The 21,706-nt window shown below is 35.2% G+C and overlaps 4 protein-coding genes across 6 annotated transcripts in view; all 4 read right to left on the bottom strand.

Annotated features, from left to right (window-relative positions):
* Positions 1-2,426: 2,426 nt before the first annotated feature.
* On the bottom strand, positions 2,427-10,416 carry LOC109094605 (major histocompatibility complex class I-related gene protein-like). 3 transcript variants are annotated; one of them, XM_042729996.1, is made up of 7 exons: positions 10,274-10,416; positions 8,476-8,727; positions 7,373-7,648; positions 6,988-7,278; positions 6,758-6,886; positions 6,559-6,603; positions 6,273-6,469 (listed from the first exon to the last, which is right to left on the bottom strand). In XM_042729996.1, exons 1-7 carry the CDS (start codon positions 10,320-10,322, stop codon positions 6,447-6,449), a joined length of 1,065 nt encoding a protein of 354 aa, XP_042585930.1. In that variant the 5' UTR covers positions 10,323-10,416; the 3' UTR covers positions 6,273-6,446. The 3 variants fall into 3 exon arrangements, with proteins under 3 accessions (XP_042585932.1, XP_042585930.1, XP_042585931.1); XM_042729997.1 differs by having other exon boundaries at positions 6,758-6,880; XM_042729998.1 differs by lacking the exons at positions 6,273-6,469; positions 6,559-6,603; positions 6,758-6,886 and adding exons at positions 2,427-2,513; positions 2,624-2,746.
* Positions 2,858-4,613, bottom strand: LOC109094466 (major histocompatibility complex class I-related gene protein-like). Its single transcript, XM_042729140.1, has 5 exons — positions 4,508-4,613; positions 3,823-4,086; positions 3,427-3,705; positions 2,966-3,256; positions 2,858-2,868 (listed from the first exon to the last, which is right to left on the bottom strand). The coding sequence occupies exons 1-5, from the start codon at positions 4,554-4,556 to the stop codon at positions 2,858-2,860; spliced, it is 894 nt and encodes a 297-aa protein (XP_042585074.1). The 5' UTR covers positions 4,557-4,613.
* A 1,864-nt stretch (positions 10,417-12,280) lies between the features above and the next one.
* LOC109081787 (gastrula zinc finger protein XlCGF26.1-like) lies at positions 12,281-18,785 on the bottom strand. Its single transcript, XM_019096750.2, has 3 exons — positions 18,687-18,785; positions 18,127-18,261; positions 12,281-14,034 (listed from the first exon to the last, which is right to left on the bottom strand). Exons 2-3 carry the CDS (start codon positions 18,209-18,211, stop codon positions 12,281-12,283), a joined length of 1,839 nt encoding a protein of 612 aa, XP_018952295.2. The 5' UTR covers positions 18,212-18,261; positions 18,687-18,785.
* A 1,362-nt stretch (positions 18,786-20,147) lies between these two features.
* Positions 20,148-21,706, bottom strand: part of LOC109078835 (gastrula zinc finger protein XlCGF57.1-like) — a 4,935-nt gene continuing 3,376 nt past the window's right edge. The window contains exon 4 of the mRNA XM_019094025.2: positions 20,148-21,706. Within this exon, the coding sequence (XP_018949570.2) occupies positions 20,572-21,706 (1,135 nt within the window). The 3' untranslated portion in view covers positions 20,148-20,571.

Below are 21,706 nucleotides of genomic sequence, written 5' to 3'. Positions count from 1 at the left end.
TTCAAGTTGCTTCTTGCACTAAAGCAGAACAAAGATAAAGACGTAACTGCATGATGCAAAAGATTACATTTAAAGAACTGAGATATAAATGCTATAATAATTATTGTATATGTTTTAAAAAAAAATTGTTGGAAAAGTAAACAATATTTAATTTTTTTTTATTATTATTATTTAATCACTTACTAAAGTAGTAAAAAAAAAAAAAAAAAAAAATGTTTACTCACTTGGAGTCCGGGTGTAATGACTCTGTGTTGTCTTGGAAACTGAACCTAAATGAGAATGAAGAAGCAACTCGTATCTTCCTCCATATAATGAGTGCAGTTATGATGAGAACAACCACAAACATGAACACTAGCACACTGAAAACTACAGACTGTGTAGATGATCCTGGCTCATATTCAGCCACATCTGAAATTGGGGTGAAGTGATTAAAAAAAAAAAAAAAAAACAGAAATCAGTAGGCTACAGTCATAAAAATTTAGTTTTTGTTATTAAACCTAATGTCAAATTTAATTTCCAAAGAGGCATTTTCCTTAATTGTTAGTTTTTCTTGACCAAAAAATATATCCAGTTTGTTCCAGACTGAGGTGCTTCATTGTGCAGTTGTATTTATGTTCCTCACGTAGCTCTTCTTCACTGATCACCAAACTCTTCCTCATCTGGTAAGTTCCGTCTCCGTTGGGCAAAATCTCTCCTCCTGTGATCAGATCATCTTCCACAGGCTGACCATCTCTGAACAGAGTCAGGTTAATGTGACAGGGGTAAAAAACAGTGGCTAGACAGCTGATCTGATCATTTTAATACAGATGGTTTGCTATACTTTTATTTGTGGAGCCAATTATTATAGGCAGATTTTGCATTCAGACACTGCATTTTGTTTGATATCCAAAACCAGTCAACTCTTCTATCAGCCCAAGAGAGCAAACAAAGGCAGGAAGCAGAAGTGATGGTAAAAATTAGCAGAATTTATAGAATTAATAGTTGTCTTAATATTCATTCTGAAATTTGTCCTGATTTATCTAAATGTGCTTCTTGCCCAAATAATAGTTGTCTTTCTTAATATTCATTCTGAATTTGTCTGGACCAGCACAATTTTAACAAGTGTTATTATACCAAAGAAATAGATATGGATTATTTATGCTTATTTTTTTTATGTTATGTGATTAGAACACAGCACATAACAAAATATTCTGATTACTTAAAACCATACACACATAGGCTGTTATTAAGAACCCTTGGCTCCTTCACAGTGTTAGATCATGCCTCCATGCCAGATAATTAAGATCCAGCCCCAGATGCCAGATCCTGTCAGAAAATATTCATTTTGTCTGGTAAAAGAACAACTATTCAGCAAAATTGCCTAATACCCAAAACCCGTTAACAGCAAGTCTCGTCTGTTACCCAAAATAACCAAAACTCTGTTAACAGTCTTCTATCAGCCAAGAAGCTGACTGAGTAAAGCCAGTGAACAGCAGAATTAGGAGACGAAGTGATAATGATAAGAAAAAAAAAAAAGTTTATTGAATCATTTGAGTATGTCTCATCTGACCCTGAATTTCCATGAACATTCCCTCTTATTTCTTATTTATGAAGACAATCAGCCATTGAGACACACAGTTATAAGACTAAACAATAATGGAAAAATAATATATAAAAAACAACAATATAATGTAATATAAATGACTAATCAATTAATGAATAAATGAAATTAGTATACAGTATACATGGTTAAAATGATTATTATAAATAATTATATGATTAAATGCAATCATAAAACAATTAAATGATAAATTATTATGAATTAATAAATGAATGAAGAATACTATGACTATAAAGAGAAAAGAAATTAAAAACACAACTCAAATGTATGGTTGCTCTCTTGAAGCAACACACACAGTTTGCATTTGAGGATCCTCAGATCCTTCAAAAGTAGTGCAGTGATTCTTGAAACTTAATTAAAAACCTGCACATTGAGAAATATACATTATATCCAGGTTTTTTCTGGGATTTTTTTAATAAAATATTTTTTATGATGATATATTATCAAATGGATGGATGATAACAAAACATACAAAGTCAGTTCTATTCTACCATCAAGTTTTAGACATTTCTAAAGCAAAAAGTAGATTACCTTGTACCAGCAAGGAATACAGCTGCAAAAATTTAGTATTTTTGTGTACCTATTACATTCTTTCATTTTCCATCTTTACTTTATTATTTTAATTTCCATTGTTATCATAACATAACCCAAATGGCATCCACCAAACAAATGCTAAGATCGTGGTTTGCATGTATTGTTCTTGACCTTAATTTTTACCTTAACATAGACTCACTTTCATTAGCTGGCAGAAGCTGAAAATCATAATAAAAAACATCCTTTAGTTACAAGTTTCTCAAATTAAACTGAACATGCTGCTAAATGCCCTATTACTTGTACATTTTTAATTGTTAATACTTTAAAACACAGTGTACGCACATGGAGTAGGAGAGTATTTACTCTGTGATGTCTCGTCCTGAACAAAAATAAAGACACAGTTAGTAAACGCTACAGAAACACAAAACTGTGTATGTGAATGTTTAAACTGAATTAGATGGAATGAACTGGACTAAACAGATCGTTTACCAGCAGCTCGTCTCTTCCTCCATATGATGAGTGCAGTTATGATGAGAACAACCACACACATGAACACCAGCACACTGATAACTACAGACTTCGTAGATGATCCTGGGTCAGATTCAGCCACATCTGAAATTAAGGTAAGATAAATGAAACTGGAGTTATGATGAGAACAAATATATATATAATATATATTATATATGATATATATATATTTATATAATTTTTTTTTTACCTTATTCAAAGTAGACCTGTTTTAATTCATTTTGATTACTAAATGTACTGTTTGATTTGGTTTTAATGTACTCAAAAGCTGCATGTCTTGAATGTTTGTTAGTTTTTCTTTACCAAATGTAAAGTCCAGTTTGGTTTCTAAATTGAGGTGCTTCATTGTGCAGTTGTATTTATGTTCCTCACGTAGCTCTTCTCTACTGTTCACCAAACTCTTCCTCATCTGGTAAGTTCCGTCTCCGTTGGGCAGAATCTGTCCTCCTGTGATCAGATCATCTTCCACAGGCTGACCATCTCTGAACAGGGTCAGGTTAATGTGACGGGGGTAAAAACCAGTGGCCAGACAGCTGATCTGAAGCCCTTGAGAGTCTGTGAGTGTCTTCTTCATGAGTCTGACTCTGGGCTTCACTACATAAAAGTGATACTGTTGTAAAACTGTTAAGTCTATTATATTACTTTAGTTATTAATTTATATAATTTATGGTAATCATGATTCATAAAGCAATCAATGGCAAAGGTATTTTATGTCAGCACTGCTGACTGGTCCATACTGAGGTTAATCAGGATAAGTCACTCACCTTTTCTCATGACATTGTTCTTTTCCATGTTCAGGTACCTCCGCAAGGTTTTAATACAAATAGGGTGATAAACATTTTGAAGAACAAACTTTACATGAAGCTGTTTTCCTTGCTCCCATGCTATTCCCCATTGCATTGTGTTGTGGATTTCATTTTTTTCCATGTCAAATGTGAGATCCCCAATATTTTGTCCATCAAAAGCATCACAAGACTTAAATAAACCTGGTTCATCATTGTTCGATAATTCACATCCAACAATTCTCTGAGTAACATGTACACCTGTATGTGAATGGAAAGAAATTCAACTAAAAACTACTGGCCTTCACTGACATAGCACAATATAAGATGCAGTGAAAATATTTTGTGTGGTATTAATTAATTGTTGCTTAGACTAACCTGTGTGATCTGTGTGATTAAATCGATCCTTACAATATAATTCCCAATTTTTCAGGTTGTTATATATATATTGAAATACAACACCAGCATCCCTTTGCTCTTCATCATAATATTTTGATTCACTGTGAGAGCGATAGACAGTTTTCCACGTGATTGAGTCATAATATGCTATTTGCACATCATCCAACATCAACACAACACTGAACTCAGGAAATGGCGTTTGTCCATCTATGTATGTTGCCAAAGCCATCAGTGAGTGAGAACCTGTGAATACACAAGGACAAGCATTCAATATTAGCGTGACCTCAAATTATACCATTACATATGTACATTCCTGATCAGATCTGTAAAGAAATACAATAAATAGATAAGTAATTTTTTTTTTATTGTATAGTGCTTTTCAGAGTCCTTATTGTTTCAAAACAGATTTGCAGTACCCCCTGACAGTGATCTCTGCAGGTTGTTTGATGTGTGGATGATCTGTGGTTTGTATTTCTGGATTCCTGTGTAATAGCTGTGTACATTTTACAGTGTTAGTTTTATAGTAGTTTTCACTTAATACGTGAATATCTGTGCTGACCTAAGCTGTCAATAGGATTTAATATGCTGGCATTCAAAACCATTTATGACCATAAACATCAAACAGCTGAAACTGTGTGAGGTATCAGACAGTACACTATCCTACCTGCTCTGACGAATGTCAAGCATGACAACAAATACACAAGCTCAAACATTTTTTCAATAAATAATCTCGTGTTGGGTCCGATATCCCCCAAACTTCCTTCTTCTACTTTTACTCTTCTTCTTTTTCTTTTACTTAGGTTGCCTATATTGCATTCTGTGTCCATATCGCCACCTACTTTTATTGTTATGGATGTTTATTTAACATCAATTTATTTTTTCCTCTATTCCTACTCTTTCCTTGTAATTCATTTATTTATATATTTGTTTTCAAACATTTTATAGATATATATTGTTGCATCTATGCCTTGTAAAAAAAAAATCAATTGCTAAAATGTTCAAAAAAGCATCTATGACATCTATGTTAAAATCTGTCATATACAGCCAATAAAATATTGAAATAGACGTCACCATTTTTCTCAGTAAATATATTTCTAAAGGTGCTGAAAAAAAATCAATTGCATGGATGATCAGCAAGAATGGACATTTCAGCAAGACGATGACCATTGGTTTCAGAGAAAGAAAATAAAGGGCTTCAGAAAACGGCCAATCCCCAGTGCAAGGTGAATGGAGCTTGGAAGCGCCCATTCTGTTTACTTTGGTGGTATGGATACTAACAACTTGAACGTCTCCTTTTGTGTTCCACAAAAGAAAAAAAAAAGTCATACAGTATGGGACTGAAACGACATGTGGTTGAGTAAATGATGGCAGACTGTTAAACTAAGTACGTCTTCTAAATTACATGTACTGTACACTAAAATTAAACGTCTAAAATTAAGTTGAGTGTTCCCTCTATTACACTGGAAAGCAAACTAAAGATGTAGACATCCAGTGTTACACAGTATTACACTGAATGCATTATATTGAGTAACTCCTTCCCAGGACAAACTTCCAGAACATAATTTAGGATTGATTACACTGCTGCTTCTAGTGAGTACTGAATGTTTGTAAAATATTTTTTTAATTTATATATTCATCATAAAATGCTATATCTAGATTAAATATTACCAAAAGAAGTGTTAATATTCAATTTATATTACTATGTATAATAGAGCGTGGCATCAAATGACAAAAAACATAATAATAAAATAAAAATAAATAATATATATTTTTAATTGTAGCTTCAGGAAGGACAGAAAACACTAGTGAAACAAAGGTAGGTTGGCTCTATATTAATATCGTGTTAACTGAGTTGATTATCTGAACATGCTCTCCCTGAACTTTGTTACTAAAACATAATTTCAAAAATATGCAAGACAATAATATTTGTATGAAATGAATAATGTATGAAAATGAACAGCAGATATATTCATTTTGTCCTTTCTGCAAATGTCTCACCAGAGACTCCAATAAGAGAGTCATTCATTCAGATGAGGCAATCAAATATTGCGATTTTATAGAAGACAAAATACTGTAAGTAATACTTTGGATTTGGACCAGTGCTGTCCCAGTCTCTGAGAACTGGTCTGCATCTCTTCTAGGGCTGCTATCTGTCTCGTAAAATACAGGATTGTAGAAGATGAAATGTTGATCAATTTGGCCCATATTTTCATACTCTGAAATTGTCCAGGAACACCTTCTCCTCTTGTTGAGATTTAACAGCAAGAAAGCCTTGCAAAATGCCTATTTCCTAGTAAGCAGTTAATAACCATATCATATCACACTTCACTAGTGTGCCAGGGTATATGAGATGGGTGTTCACTAGTTCTGGTGAGACTAGGCTAGACTTTTTTTAATGTTTGTTCTTGTAAAATACAAATATAATTGTATCCATTTGTATCTTTCAGATGAAAGAAAATGATTGAATTATTTATTGTGAACTGAGGCAAGCTCAATTTCAGTATCAGAAAATGTCATTATCATAAAATCTAAATGGCATCCAACAAGCAAATTAAATTAAATTAAGTTTTGCATGTATTTTCTTGACTAAATAGACTCAATTTTCATGTTTCATCTTGCATGGAAGCTGAAAAAAAGGAAATAATATTTTGGTTATCATTTATAGGATGTGCAAAATTAACCTAAAAATGATGTTATAAAACACAGCATACTCACATGAAGTAGAGAAGTATTTACACTGTGATGCCTCAGAATCTCGTCCTGCATAAGAATGAGGAAGTTAAACCAGTATAAACAGAGAGTAGCATCAACGTGGAACTGAATATGGTGTTAGAAAAAGTGACTCTAAAGGAACTGATGTTTGGTTCCTAACTGAGCATTAGATGTAATAAACTGAACTAAACAGAACATTTACCAGCAGCTCGTCTCTTCCTCCATATGATGAGTGCAGTTATGATGAAAACAACCACACACATGAACACCAGCACACTGAAAACTACAAACTGACTGAAGGATCCTGGGTCAGATTCAGCCACATCTGAAACTAGGGTGATAAATAAATAAATAAACGAGATGCACACAGATACAGTTTTGTTATTAAACCTGATATCTACTTTAAAATTGCAATTTTTTTTTTTTTTTTACCAAATGTAAAGTCCAGTTTGTTGTCCAGACTGAGGTGCTTCATTGTGCAGTTGTATTCATGTTCCTCACGTAGCTCTTCTTCACTGATCACCAAACTCTTCCTCATCTGGTAAGTTCCGTCTCCGTTGGGCAGAATCTCTCCTCCTGTGATCTGATTATCTTCCACAGGCTGACCATCTCTGAACAGGGTCAGGTTAATGTGACGGGGGTAAAAACCAGTGGCCAGACAGCTGATCTGAAGCCCTTCAGAGTCTGAGAGCATCTTCCTCATGAGTCTGACTCTGGGTTTAACTATACAGAGAAGAATATAGAAAAATACACAGTCTTACTGTCACACCAAGCCACACTACAGCTTTGTGTATAAAGATCAGAGTGGTTCTCTCACCTTTTCTCATCACATTGTTCTTTTTCACTTGCAGGTAACTCTGCAAAACTTTAATGCAAACAGGATGATATACGTTTTTATATAAAAATTTCATATGAGCAAATTGTAAATTGTCCCACAATATCCATGGCAATTCAATTTGGAAATGATTTTTCTCCTCGTTGAAAATGAACTCCTCTTTATTTTTTTGATCAAATGCATCCCATGTCTGAAGTGGACCTGGTTTATCATCATTCAATAATTCACATCCAGCAAGTCTCTGGTGAACATGTACACCTTTAGAAGGATAAGAACACAGCCAACACTTTTTTTAGATTTCTATACTCGGTTATTATTATTATTTATTTTTTTTTGACCTTGGATACGGGTAGCCCAGCCGGCACATGACCTACCTTCAACGTAGAAATATGGTTGAAATAAGGTCAGTTGTTGTATTAACGTTGAAACAACGTTGATATGTACAACGTTTGAAGCTCAATGGTTGAAAAACAGCCGGCACGTGACCAACCTTCAACGCTGAAATATGGTTAAAATAATCACAGTTGTTGTTTCAACGTTGAAAAATGTTTAGTGCTAAATGGTTGAAAAAGGTTATTAAAAACACTTGTAAATCAACATAATTTTTTTAAATAAGATCTGTATGTTGAATCTACTTAATGTCTTCAACAGCATACAAATTTATGTCTGCCTTTTAAATTATTAATATTAAATTACTTAAGATTATTATTATTATTTTAATAGCATTTTACAATATTTTAATCATGATACCTATTCTAAAATCTGAAAGTATATGTTAAATATTATCATCAACAACAATCATTTACTTTATTGCTTTGATCATGATTGGTTAATCTGGCTGTCATCCAGGAACTGGCTGTTGAAACTGTTCGCGCCTTTCTAAATTTGAAAATATGACCGTTAAAGTATAACAGAGGATTCAGCGTCACAATATCAACGTTGATCCAATTTGCAAAATCGAAAGGTAATTCAACGTTGATTCAACCATGGTACCTGACGTTGTTTCAACGTTGAAATGTCGGCTGGGAGTATTGGCATTAGTAAACGTGATTTGCATTACCGTCAAAATTTATATGCACGCTCACCGTCTGTGAAATTTAGGTGCTCCTTAAGATAAAATGCTCGACCTTTCATGTCGTTGTACATATCACGAAATATGACACCAGCATCACTTTTCTCTTCGTCGTAGTGTTTTGAATCATCATAAGAGCGAGCTCGCCGTGTGATCGAGTCATAGTACATCACTTGAAGATCATCCAGCATCACTACGGCGCTGAGCTCTGGAAATGGTGTCTGTCCGATTATATATGTTGCGAACGCCATCAGTGAGTGGGAACCTTTGCAAAGGAACTCTGGAAATGGTGTCTGTCCGATTATATATGTTGCGAACGCCATCAGTGAGTGGCCGGGCTTCGGGCCAGTTTTTCACGTTATAGCTCACATGCGGGCCGGGCCTCTGTCCTTTTTTTGTGTATCCTTCTATTTATATTTTTAGACATTAAATAAAAAAAAGAGAAGTTGACGTCGACGATAGAAAAACAAACATAGAAGAAACGACATTTCATAACCTCATACCATTCATAATCTGATAATTCCACCCGGTTATAATTAAACTGACATACTGACATGACAGTCTCACACACGCACGCGCGCACGCACGCTTTTCCGTCAGCGCGACCCACGATTATACTTCACTTATATCCACTTACTGTAGTAGTAGCTATTAGAGGCCTCTAAAGTAATGTAAATGTAAACAGCACGAGACCCTGCTAACCGCAACTGTCAAGATTGGCTCGCTCTGTGTTTAGTGTCCCGTCAGCAGCAGCAGCGAACGTGTCTTCAGCGCAGCGGGAAGAGTGATAGAAGAGAGGAGGACTGGGTTAAAACCTTCCACTCTGGAGGCTATTCTTTTTCTCCCACGATGCTCTGTAAGAGACTGTTCTAACTTTTCATTTGACTGGACTTTATTTTCGTTTAACTGTTGGAAACTAATGGAAAAAAGAATGGACATATTCTGTGGTGCATTTTTTGAGGTAAGATAACCTGCAAGTTTGTTTTTAATTAATTTAATTTGTTTAGATTGTAGGCTATTTCTCATTTCGTTTGCGAGTATTTAAATTTTTTTTTTTTTTTACTCACTGTGGTTAAATAAATAAACATTTATTAAACTGTCTGTGTGATATGCTTGAAGTGTTTTTATATATGGATTTTATTGTAGCCAAGTAAAGTAGGCTTAGCGTTAAATTTGAGAGGTTTAATTGATTAAATATGTTTTAGGCTACTCGCTGTCGGCTCGGCTGTTTAACGTTAATCGTCATTTAAAAAAAAATGCTCCAAACATTTTTCTAAATCAACTTGATAAGAAAATAAAAAAAAACATAACACAAAACTGACCCATTTTTTTATTGTTGCAAATAGGGCAGGCTTCCGCTGTGTAATAAAATAAATAAATAAATAAATAAAAAACGGGCTTGTGTCGAACTCGGGCTGATAATTCTGATGAGCTGTCGGACACGGGTCGGGCTAGGGCCTGAGCGTCTCGGGCCAGGGCCGGGCTCGGGCTCTATTGCAAAGCAGTAATATTATGGTGTCATATGAGACATTTCGTGATAAACGAGAATAAACTCGGCAAACTCTACGGCTTTCGCTTTTACCTAGTTTCACTTCCGAGAAGGCTTTTTCATATGAATAAAATGGCAAAATGTAAAAAGATGATTTGAACACATCTTGCGGCTATATTGTTGCACAAGTTTCACTATTTTGTGATGAAATGCTTCTAAACGTTTTCTACTTTTAGTAGATCACATAGCCTGTACTATTATCTACGGCGAATGGTTAAAAGCACATCTGTTAAAGCACAAGAACATCTGTAATCTGACTTACCTGCTCTAACCGCTGATAAATATGACAACAGATATACATAAACGAGCATTTTCTGTGTACAGTAGTGTGTTTTCTCGAACCAGCTTCAATAGCTAACGCCTGTCTGGAATTTCCCTATGACCGCTGAGGGCACGAGTTCTATTCATACTGAGATCTGGGTCTCGTGCATTTTTATGTCACAATCTTTAAACACTCAGTGCGAATAGCAATTGCAAAAACTCATATTAATTATTACTGCATTTTTTTCATTGTTCTCACTTTGCAGTTCCTACTCATAGCCATAGTCTATTCATTTTTAACCATTGTTCCAAAGTTGTGCAAGTTCATGACTGAAATTCCAAGTCTTGTTTATTTTAAACTTGACATTTTCTGATTTGACAGATGAGTCCATACATAGCCTACAGTTTTGGTTATTCTGAATATCAAAGAAAAGTAGAAAAGGCAGCACATTGAAAAAAAAGTACAATATGAATAGTAGCATACATATGCATAAATAGTAAAAAAAAAAATTGTACAAAAGTACATGAAACATTCTGATGGTAATTGACATTTAGGCCTTGTTTAGACGGAATGAAAAGCATTAAAAACAGTTTTTTATCATTCACATATACAGTTTTCTAGCTAGTCAAACAACACTATTGTAGCAACATGCATCACACATAATAACTGGACACGTGTTTATAGAAATGATGAGAAGACAAAAATAATGTGGGAAATGAATCTGACAGTGCAAAATTTGAATTTATATTTATTGGCTTGCCACAGTGAATTGGGATAAGGCATGAAGATGAATTTGGACACTTGTTTTTATGTACTTGCTCAATTTTCTTTAAAAAAATCACATTAAGGGTCTGTATTTGAAATTCAATCATGAGTACCAATAGCAGCTATGAATATTGAATATGAATATATGAATATCCCAATAATAGATATTAAGTTTTTACGTTAATATGTTATTTGTATTTTTAACGTTAATCACTGACCACATGCAGATACACTTTTGGAAGAAGTCTAGTGTCCTTGTGTAACTGTAATGTTGACTGACAGGCTATACATCCACTTGTGCATAAAATCTTATATGTGGTTTAATGTTGACTTAAAATGTTAGGAATTCGAGAGAGGAAAATGAAGCCATGTCAAGTCAACAAACACAAAACAAACACAACAAAATGGTTTACAGGCTATTCATACGAGCACATTTAAATGAAAGGATTTACACTTTCACTAAATTGGTACACTACTCCACACAGCCCCCTACCCACTGTTAAAGAAGAACTGGTTTACTAGCTGCTAAAATGATGCATACTAAACTAAAGTCAAATGTGAGATTTTAATATATCCATCTCACTAGAAAGCTACTGAAATACATTTACGAGTTAAATGTAGGATTGATTATGCTTATATAAAAGGTCTATGTTTTCAATTGGATTAATGTTTTGCCCATACAAATGAGTAAAACTGCAAAATAAAAACAAAAAAAAAAAACACCTGTGATACAGTATCTCCTTCATCCCCACAACAGTATCAGAAATGTCCAGCCATGACACTGTGTAGCACCAAAACATGACTTAAAGGGATACTCCACCCCAAAATGAAAATTTTGTCATTAATCACTTACCCCCATGTCGTTCCAAACCTGTAAAAGCTACGTTCATCTTTGGAACACAATTTAAGATATTTTGGATGAAAACCAGGAGGCCTGTGACAGTCAGAATACAGAATACTCCATCTGCCATCCGACGTGCAATCTGGGTTATATGAAGCAACGGGAACATTTTTTGTAAGCGAAGAAAACAAAAATAACAACTTTTTTCAATAATTCATTCATCAACAGTCTCCTCTGTGTCTCTCCATATCACCGTATGCTCTTCTGTATCAGCCGCACCACAAGTATACGCTGTTTTATTTCAAATCAAAGCTAAATACACGTAGAAACAGCGCATCCTTGTGGTGCGGCTGATACAGAAGAGCATACGCAGCGAATTTTGGGGTGGAGTATCCCTACAATTAAGGCGCCATCACGTGACCACCACTTTTTACAGTGTCAGGTTTTTCTTCAGTATGGATTTGTTGCTTTCGTTTCAAGTAGGTTGCTTTGGAAATAGGTTTACGGATATGAAATCTCTTGTGCGATCTTAAATTGCACAGCCATTTAAATCTCTTTTTACACAAAGAACACAAATAGGGTCTCTTGTCTGCGTGACTTTTCAGGTGTATCTCTAAGTGTGATGGCAAAATAAATTTTTTATTACATTGATCACAATTAAACGGCCTTAGTCCAGAGTGAATGCGCAGATGATTTTTGAAATTGCTTGTTTTTGCAAACTTCTTGCCACATTCAGAACACTGGGATTTCTCTCCAAAATGAGTTTGCAAATGACTTTTCAGCTGTCTTAGATAGGCGAAACTCTTCTCACACTGAACACACATGTAAGGCCGGTCTCCAGTGTGAAGCCTCATGTGAGCCGTAAGGTTTCCTTTAAGTGCGAAACTTTTACCACAAGGACAGGAGAAAGGCTTTTCTCCAGTGTGAATTCGCATGTGAATCTGAAGTTTAGATTTGCTTTCGCAAATCCTTCCACAGTGATGGCACGTAAAAGGCTTCTCATTGGTGTGAACACTTCTCATGTGACCATTAAGAAGTCCTTTATATCTGAAACTCATTCCACAATGATGGCAGCTGAAGGGCTTTTCTCCAGTGTGAAGCCTCATGTGATAATTAAGGAGACCTTTATGTATGAAACTCTTTCCACACTGAGGGCAAGAGAAAGGCTTTTCTCCTGTGTGAACTTGTATGTGAATTTTAAGGTTTGATTTGCTTTCACAAATCCTTCCACAGTAATGGCACACGAAAGGCTTCTCCTCTGTGTGAATGTATCTTATGTGACGACTAAGTTGTCCTTCAAGAATGAAACTCTTTCCACACTGAAGGCAGGTGAAAGGCCTTTCTCCAGTGTGAAGTCTCATGTGGTAATTAAGGGATGTTTCGTGTTTTAGACACTTTCCACATTGATGGCACTTGAAAGGCTTTTCCTCAATGTGACATCTCATATGTGCCTTTAGGTTGTTTTTTATTTGGAACCCCTTTCCACATTGCTGGCACTTGAAGGGCTTCTCTCCAGAGTGAATTATCACATGCCTGTTAAGGCGTTCTATGTCTTTGAAACTTTTTCCACACTGATGGCAAATAAAATGGCTCTCTCTTAAGTGAATTCTCTTGTGTAAATTAAGGGTTACCTTATGTATGAAACTCTTTCCACACTGATCGCATTTGAAAGGTCTTTCTCCAGTGTGAATCCTCATGTGATCCTTTAAGGTTTTGCTTCGTATGTAACTCTTTCCACACTGATCACACTTAAAAGGTCTTTCTCCAGTGTGAATCCTCATGTGATCCTTTAATGTCTTGCTTCGTGTGTAACTCTTTCCACACTGATTGCATGTGAAAGGCTTCTCTCCGGTGTGAATTCTCATGTGGTTTTTAAGGCTTCCGTTCGTAGTGAAAATGTTCCCACACTGTGGGCAGGTGAAAGGGCACTGTACATTGTGCATTAACTCGTGTTTTTTAAGGCTTTTTTCATAAGTGAAATTCCTGCCACATTGAGGGCAGATGTAACAGTTTTTAAAACTTTTCTTTCGAGATTTGTTTTGAGAGGGCTCCTTTTCAGTCTGCGAGCAAATTTTTTCTCCGTGACGTTTATCATATGGATCTTCCTCCTCCATATCATACAGTTCTTGACTTTCCACTTTCATCACCACCAGGTCTAAGGTGGAAAAAAGAAAAATACAAGTTAACTCAGTTAAATGGCACAAAGTAACTAACATCAAACTGCTATATTTATTCAGTCTACTGAAGGCTAATTCTCCCATTATCATATTAATGCCAAATAAGCAAGTCTAGATACCTGCAACAGTTATTTTATGACCATTTAGATCACTGATGAAAGGATTTTTGGATTCTAAATAAATTGCTATTACTTGTAAGCATAATGTGCTATTATAAAATCAAATAACTCTTTTTTTATTATAAAGCTAAAGTGGTATACAGCATGTAAATCAGTGTTGGGGAGTAACTAGTAACATGTAACGGAATTACGTAATTTAATTACAAAATAAATGTACCTGTAATCTGTTACAGTGACTGAGAAAACAAACTGTAATTAAATTACAATTACTTATGAAAATTTTAATGATTACAAAGGGGAATACATCTGAATTTTTTCACTTGCACACACCCACGTGCGATTTAACTGACTTCTTTCATAAATTGCATTGACTGCTCTAAATTATGACACACCAATGTTTCAGGATTTTAGAAAACAAAATAGGACACATGCTTATTCAATAACTGTTTCATTTCCTATCTGGGCTTATGTATATTATTTATTTTTTAAGATTAACTGTTTTTTCCAAAGCATTGTTAAATGTCAGTGTTTCATAGCTATGCAAATTGAGGTGCTAAAGTCCGTGGTTTTGTAGTGGTTGTGCTTTCAATTCAATTATTATACTCTAAATTCAAGTCATGAAAGGATTTTGAAAGTCTTACAGTAATCAGTGTTGAGTGCTACTGTTAGGTTAACCCTTCCTTGTTTACATGTTTGAAAATGATTAACAGTTGAAAACATTAGAAGTTTAGAAAAGTAATCAAATGTAATCAGTTACATTACTTTAATAAAGTAACTGAAATAGTTACACTACTTATTACATTTTAAACAAGGTAACTTGTAATCTGTAACCTATTACATTTACAAAGTAACCTTCCCAACGCTGATGTAAATTTACATATCTCTTGTACAGTCGTGGCCAAAAGTTTTGAGAATTACATAAATATTGGAAATTGGAAAAGTTGCTGCTTAAGTTTTTATAATAGCAATTTGCATATACTCCAGAATGTTATGAAGAGTGATCAGATGAATTGCATAGTCCTTCTTTGCCATGAAAATTAACTTAATCCCAAATCCCAACCCTTTCCACTGCATTTCATTGCTGTCATTAAAGGACCTGCTGAGATCATTTCAGTAATCATCTTGTTAACTCAGGTGAGAATGTTGACGAGCACAAGGCTGGAGATCATTATGTCAGGCTGATTGGGTTAGAATGGCAGACTTGACTTGTTAAAAGGAGGGTGATGCTTGAAATCATTGTTCTTCCATTGTTAACCATGGTGACCTGCAAAGAAACGCGTGCAGCCATCATTGCAGTGCATAAAAATGGCTTCACAAGCAAGGATATTGTGGCTACTAAGATTGCACCTAAATCAACAATTTATAGGTTCATCAAGAACTTCAAGGAAAGAGGTTCAATTCTTGTAAAGAAGGCTTCAGGGCGTCCAAGAAAGTCCAGCAAGCGCCAGGATCGTCTCCTAAAGAGGATTCAGCTGCGGGATCGGAGTGCCACCAGTGCAGAGCTTTCTCAGGAATGGCAGCAGGCAGGTGTGAGCGCATCTGCACGCACAGTGAGGCGAAGACTTTTGGAAGATGGCCTGGTGTCAAGAAGGGCAGCAAAGAAGCGACTTCTCTCCAAAAAAAAACATCAGGGACAGATTGATCTTCTGCAGAAAGTATAGTGAATGGACTGCCGAGGACTGGGGCAAAGTCATATTCTCCGATGAAGCCCCTTTCCGATTGTTTGGGGCATCTGGAAAAAGGCTTGTCCGGAGAAGAAAAGGTGAGCGCTACCATCAGTCCTGTGTCATGCCAACAGTAAAGCATCCTGACACCATTCATGTGTGGGGTTGCTTCTCATCCAAGGGAGTGGGCTCACTCACAATTCTGCCCAAAAACACAGCCATGAATAAAGAATGGTACCAAAACACCCTCCAACAGCAACTTCTTCCAACAATCCAACAACAGTTTGGTGAAGAACAATGCATTTTCCAGCACGATGGAGCACCGTGGCTCGGGGACCAGAATGTTGAAATTTTGGGTCCATGGCCTGGAAACTCCCCAGATCTTAATCCCATTGAGAACTTGTGGTCAATCCTCAAGAGGTGGGTGGACAAACAAAAACCCACTAATTCTGACAAACTCCAAGAAGTTGTTATGAAAGAATGGGTTGCTATCAGTCAGGATTTGGCCCAGAAGTTGATTGAGAGCATGCCCAGTCGAATTGCAGAGGTCCTGAAAAAGAAGGGCCCACACTGCAAATACTGACTCTTTGCATAAATGTCATGTAATTGTCGATAAAAGCCTTTGAAACGTATGAAGTGCTTGTAATTATATTTCAGTACATCACAGAAACAACTGAAACAAAGATCTAAAAGCAGTTTAGCAGCAAACTTTTTGAAAACTAATATTTATGTAATTCTCAAACCTTTTGGCCACGACTGTACATCATGTATGTAAACCTACATTCCAATGTCTGGGGTGAATGATATGAATCACTCATTGATTTTCATTGAGCAGTCTGATTTCAAAGCTGTATTTAGTTGATGACAAACCAGTTTGACTTGAAAGGCATAAGAGTTAATTCTGCTCAGACAACAAGTGCAATATGACAACACATTACCTAAGCTATGCACTTTTAAGAAAAAACTGCAAAAAAATGTTCTAAAGGGCACCAGATTAAGGTTCTGCATCGTGCAGCAATACTTGTCATGAACACACTTGTTATAAGGTTCCATTCCTTTTAAATAATAGTTTAGTTTTATTAATATTAGTTTTAATTTATTAATATTATGAGTTTTTATCACTCTATCTGCCTGGTCTAAGGCCGTTTATACATTGCATCATCCTACGATTAAAAAAAAAAGACAGCAAGTTATGTAAATTATGTTTTTTATTGACATGGGAAATTATAGCAAAAATGACAATGCTCTAAAAAATCATTACATGAAAGCATAAAAATTACACGACATTTGAATGTAAATTAAATATAATAGAACAAATAGACACACAAATACAAATAGAAACAAAGGCAAAGTTCCAATTAAAACATTTTTTGCAGCTGCCTGTGATGTGTTCACATCCATCATTATGTGTATTTTTGTAAAAATGAGTGGCAGTTGATCTTTGCAGATGATGAGTCTGTGGGGTGTGACAGCATCTGTTTGGGTAGAAATACACAGCTGTCTTTAGAATCACACTCTTCTAGTTGTTTAAGTAAAATAAATTATGCCTAATTATGTCTCACAAACAATATGGACCATACATTCTGTATCTCTTACTTACCTGCGTAGTGGAGAATAGAAGAGAAGTATCATCAGCTGAACAGAACATGACACACTTACATGTGCTGTTAAAAAACTAAGAAAAAAGCACAGCATGATGAAGCAAGTTACAATTTGAAAATGAACATTTAAAGACATTTTGAAAAGGATATCAAGTACCTGCTGAGAGTATGTTGACAGTCTTGTTTAGCTGGATGGCTGAACTCCAGAAAATCGATAATGAGGTGGCTTTGAAATAATTTTTTTTTGACAGTTACAGATTTCTTTTTCTACTAAACACAATTAACCATTTCAGCATAAAATTGTTCTCTAAGATGATATGTTTCTAAATAGAACTATTACTATTTGTAAAGAACCTTTAAAGAACTACCTTTTTAAAGGGTATTAACATAAAACATTACATGGTAATTTTCCTGTCACCCCCCATGCTAGAAATTCCCCTAAAGAAAACAAAAGTTCAGCCAGCTGTGTACAGTAGACACAACCTGTAACATTAGTAACTTATGTTTACATGTAGCTGCAGAAATGAAGCTGAATTACATTAAACTGTGTTATGTTTAATATATGTTTGGCATTATGATCATTTAAATGATTGCAACATTTTTTTTCAAATTTATCATTAGTTTAAAGACCAACATTTAAAAAAACAATAACAAATGACAAATAAACCAGCAACTAATAAACCAACCTGTGTCATCCTCTGCATCTTCATTTTTCACTCTGAATGTTTCTGAAATGCTCACGTCTTCGATCTCCTCTTTAATAAATGCCATCTTGATAATAGTATGTCACACAGATTTCAGATGTTCTCAGTTTCTTGCTCCTGTATGTTTGGACATTTTGTATCGTTTAATATGAGGAAAACAATTAACAGACAGAAATACAAATCCGAATCTAATATGTTATTTACATATGAATGAATGCGCTACACTCATAAATATTGGGCCATTACGAGACAAACGATCAGGGTTCGTCTAACGCCTTAGTTCAGTTTTCAGACACAAAAAGAGAATAATAAAAAGGCTGTAATGTAATTAAATAATTTCTGATGTCAAGATTTTGAAGATTAAAATTGAATGACAGGAGAGAACACGGTATTTGCCTATTAACTGAAAACGTAACTGTAAAGCGTTACACGGCACCTCACATCATCCATTCATTTCACATTACTTGTAAAATCCACATATCGATTGATCGATTCGTATCGATTTCATCACCTTGAATACTTAAGCGTGATAAAACTCAAACCTTTGTTGAGCCAGAGGAGAGCGGTCCAGCCATGTGATGTCACTGACGGATCAAAATAAAAGTCCCGTTCACACGCTGCCTAAAATCATAGACAGTGCATGAAAATGTATACATAAAATAAAATAAAAAAATACAAATTAAATATGTCAAAGAAATTAAGAGTCAAATTCAAAGTCTATGCTTGGTAAAATACATATTTAAATATGTTGTCCACTATTGTGCTGAAACATCAAAAACTACCAATAAAAGCGTGAGTAGCCTACAGCATCTCAAACGCAAGATTCTGTCTAACTGCAAAAATAAATAAATAAATTACTGAATTTTAGGTTCAGAAACCATGCACTGTTACATAAACTTTCTTTATCAGTAAATCACTTCATGCTGCGATTCAGGTTTGGTCTAAACTTAAGGGCAACAGAACACACAGAACACACAACAGAACAGCCTATACAACATTGAATGTCCCTTTTTTTTCTTATTCATTCCATGTTTGCAGTTCCACTTACCATTATTCCAGTTTATGGTAAAAAAAAAAAAAAAAAATGTTTATGGTCTTGTTTATTGTAAACTCCTGACTTGTTTTTCTGACCAGATGTGTCCAGTTTTCCAGCGGTGGATGAAGTACCCTACCTGAAAGCCACACTAAAGTAAAATCAGATATCTTACCAGAAAATGACTTTGGTAGAAGTTGAAGTCGCCGTTTAGAATATTACTTGAGTAAAAGTTTTAATGTGATATTTATTGTACTTTAGTATGAAATGTAAACTTAAGTATTGAAAGTACATGTAAACGCAAAATGGAAAAAAGCAAATAAACTCAGATGGGACATGGATGCATTTAACCTGCAGTTACAAATGCATAAGTAAGCTAAATGTTTTTTTTGGTTTTTTTTAAGCATAAATGTTGAAAGCCAGGCAATTTGAAATGATTTAAAACATTAAAAAAAAAAGTTGAAATGTAAAATTAACACCGCCAGATGGCAGCAAGTCGCTGTTAATGAGGGAGACATTGAGATTCAACCCATTCATTCAAGAACAGAACATTTCACTGAATCATTCAGCCCATTCCTTCAAAAATGTAAGTTACTTAATGCTAACTTTAAACTTGTATAAAATCAATATTACATTTGTTATCATGCTGATATCTGGAGAAAAAAAAGCACTCTTCATGAATCGAGATTAACTAAATGATATAAATATAAAAGGCATACAGGGGAATTTTTGCCGCCAGTAATTTAGAATGTCTTGAATTTTGATGATTCTAAATGCGTGGGGGAAATGAATCGGAGTATACATTTAATTAATGAAGCATTATTACTTAGTTACATCACACACTGCAGTTTTCATTATTTTGGTCAGATATTAAAGAAAAGTAACAAAGAAAAGGCAGTGCATTGAGAAAAAAAGTACATTACAAATAGTTGCCTCTCACACACACATACACAATAATGTAAGAACAGAATTTCCTGAATTTTATTTATTTTGTTTATCACAGTGACTTGGGACAAGAAACAAAAAGCAGAAGCTTTGCATTACACAATTAAGGCACCATCACACAACCACCACAAAAGTCCCCTTTCATGATGCTGAAACTTATCAGGCTTTTTTCCAGTATGGATTTGTTGCTTTTGTTTTAAGTAGCTTGCTCTGGTCATAGGATTCACATGGATATGAAATCTCTCGTGCAAATTACAGAGCCATTTAAATTTCTTTCTACACAAAGAACACAAACAGGGTCTCTTGTTTGCGTGACTTTTCAGCTGTATCTTTAAGTGTGAGTTTTAAGTTTTTTTTATTACATTGATCACAACTAAACAGCCTTATGATTTTTAAAATCGCTCTTTTTTTGTAAACCTCTTGCCACATTCAGAACACTGCGATTTCTCTCAAGAATGAGTTTGCATATGACTTTTCAGCTGTCCTGGATAAACGAAACTCTCCTCACAGTGAAGACACGTGTACGGCTTCTCTCCAGTGTGAATTCTCATGTGAGTCTTAAGGCTTCCGCTAAATGTGAAACTCTTTCCACAATGAGGGCAGGAGAACGGCTTTTCTCCAGTGTGAATTCGCAAGTGAACCTTAAGGTTTGCTTTGCATGTACAAATCCTTCCACAGTGACGGCACATGAAATGCTTCTTTCCTTTGTGAATATTTACATGCCTTTCAAGAAGTTTCTTGTCTATGAAACTCTTTCCACATAGTTGGCACTTAAAATCATTGTCTCTTTCGTGAATTTTCATGTGACTATTAAAGTGTCCTTTATGTATGAAACTCTTTCCACATTGAGAACAAGTGAAAGGCTTCTCTCCAGTGTGAGATCTCATGTGAGTCTTAAGGTTTCCTTTAAGTGTGTAACTCTTTCCACACTGCGAGCAGGAGAAAGGCCTCTCTTTGGTGTGAGTATTTTCATGCAGTTTCAGTTGTGTTTTGTCTGTGAAACTCGTTCCACATTGACGGCATTTTAAACTCTTCTCTCTCATGTGAATTCTCATGTGATCTTTAAGGTGTCCTTTATGTATTAAACCCTTTCCGCATTGAGGGCAGGTGAAACGTCTTTCTCCAGTGTGAAGTTTCATGTGGTAATTGAGGGATTCTTCATGTTTTAAACACTTTCCACACTGTTGGCATTTAAAAAGCTTCTCCTCTGTATGAGATATCATGTGTCTCTTGAGGATCTTTTTTATTTGGAACCCCTTTCCACACTGGTGGCACTTGAAGGGCTTCTCTCCAGCATGAATTATCACATGCTTGTTAAGGTCTTCTGAAGACATGAAACGTTTCCCACACAGATGACATATAAAGCAGTTCTCCGAGTGAATTCTCATGTGAAAATTAAAGGTGTATTTACGTATGAAACTCTTTCCACACTGATCACATGTGAAAGGTCTTTCTCCAGTGTGGATTCTCATGTGATCCTTTAAGGTCTTGCTTCGAGTGAAACTCTTGCCACACTGATCACATGTGAAAGGATTCTCTCCATTGTGAATTCGTATGTGGACTTTAAGGCTTCCTGCAGAACCG

This window comes from Cyprinus carpio, chromosome B8 (genome assembly GCF_018340385.1).
Source record: "Cyprinus carpio isolate SPL01 chromosome B8, ASM1834038v1, whole genome shotgun sequence".
Classification (NCBI taxonomy): Eukaryota; Metazoa; Chordata; class Actinopteri; order Cypriniformes; family Cyprinidae; genus Cyprinus; species Cyprinus carpio.
Note: the sequence above shows the minus strand (reverse complement) of the source record. Positions and strands in the feature narration are given on the sequence as shown.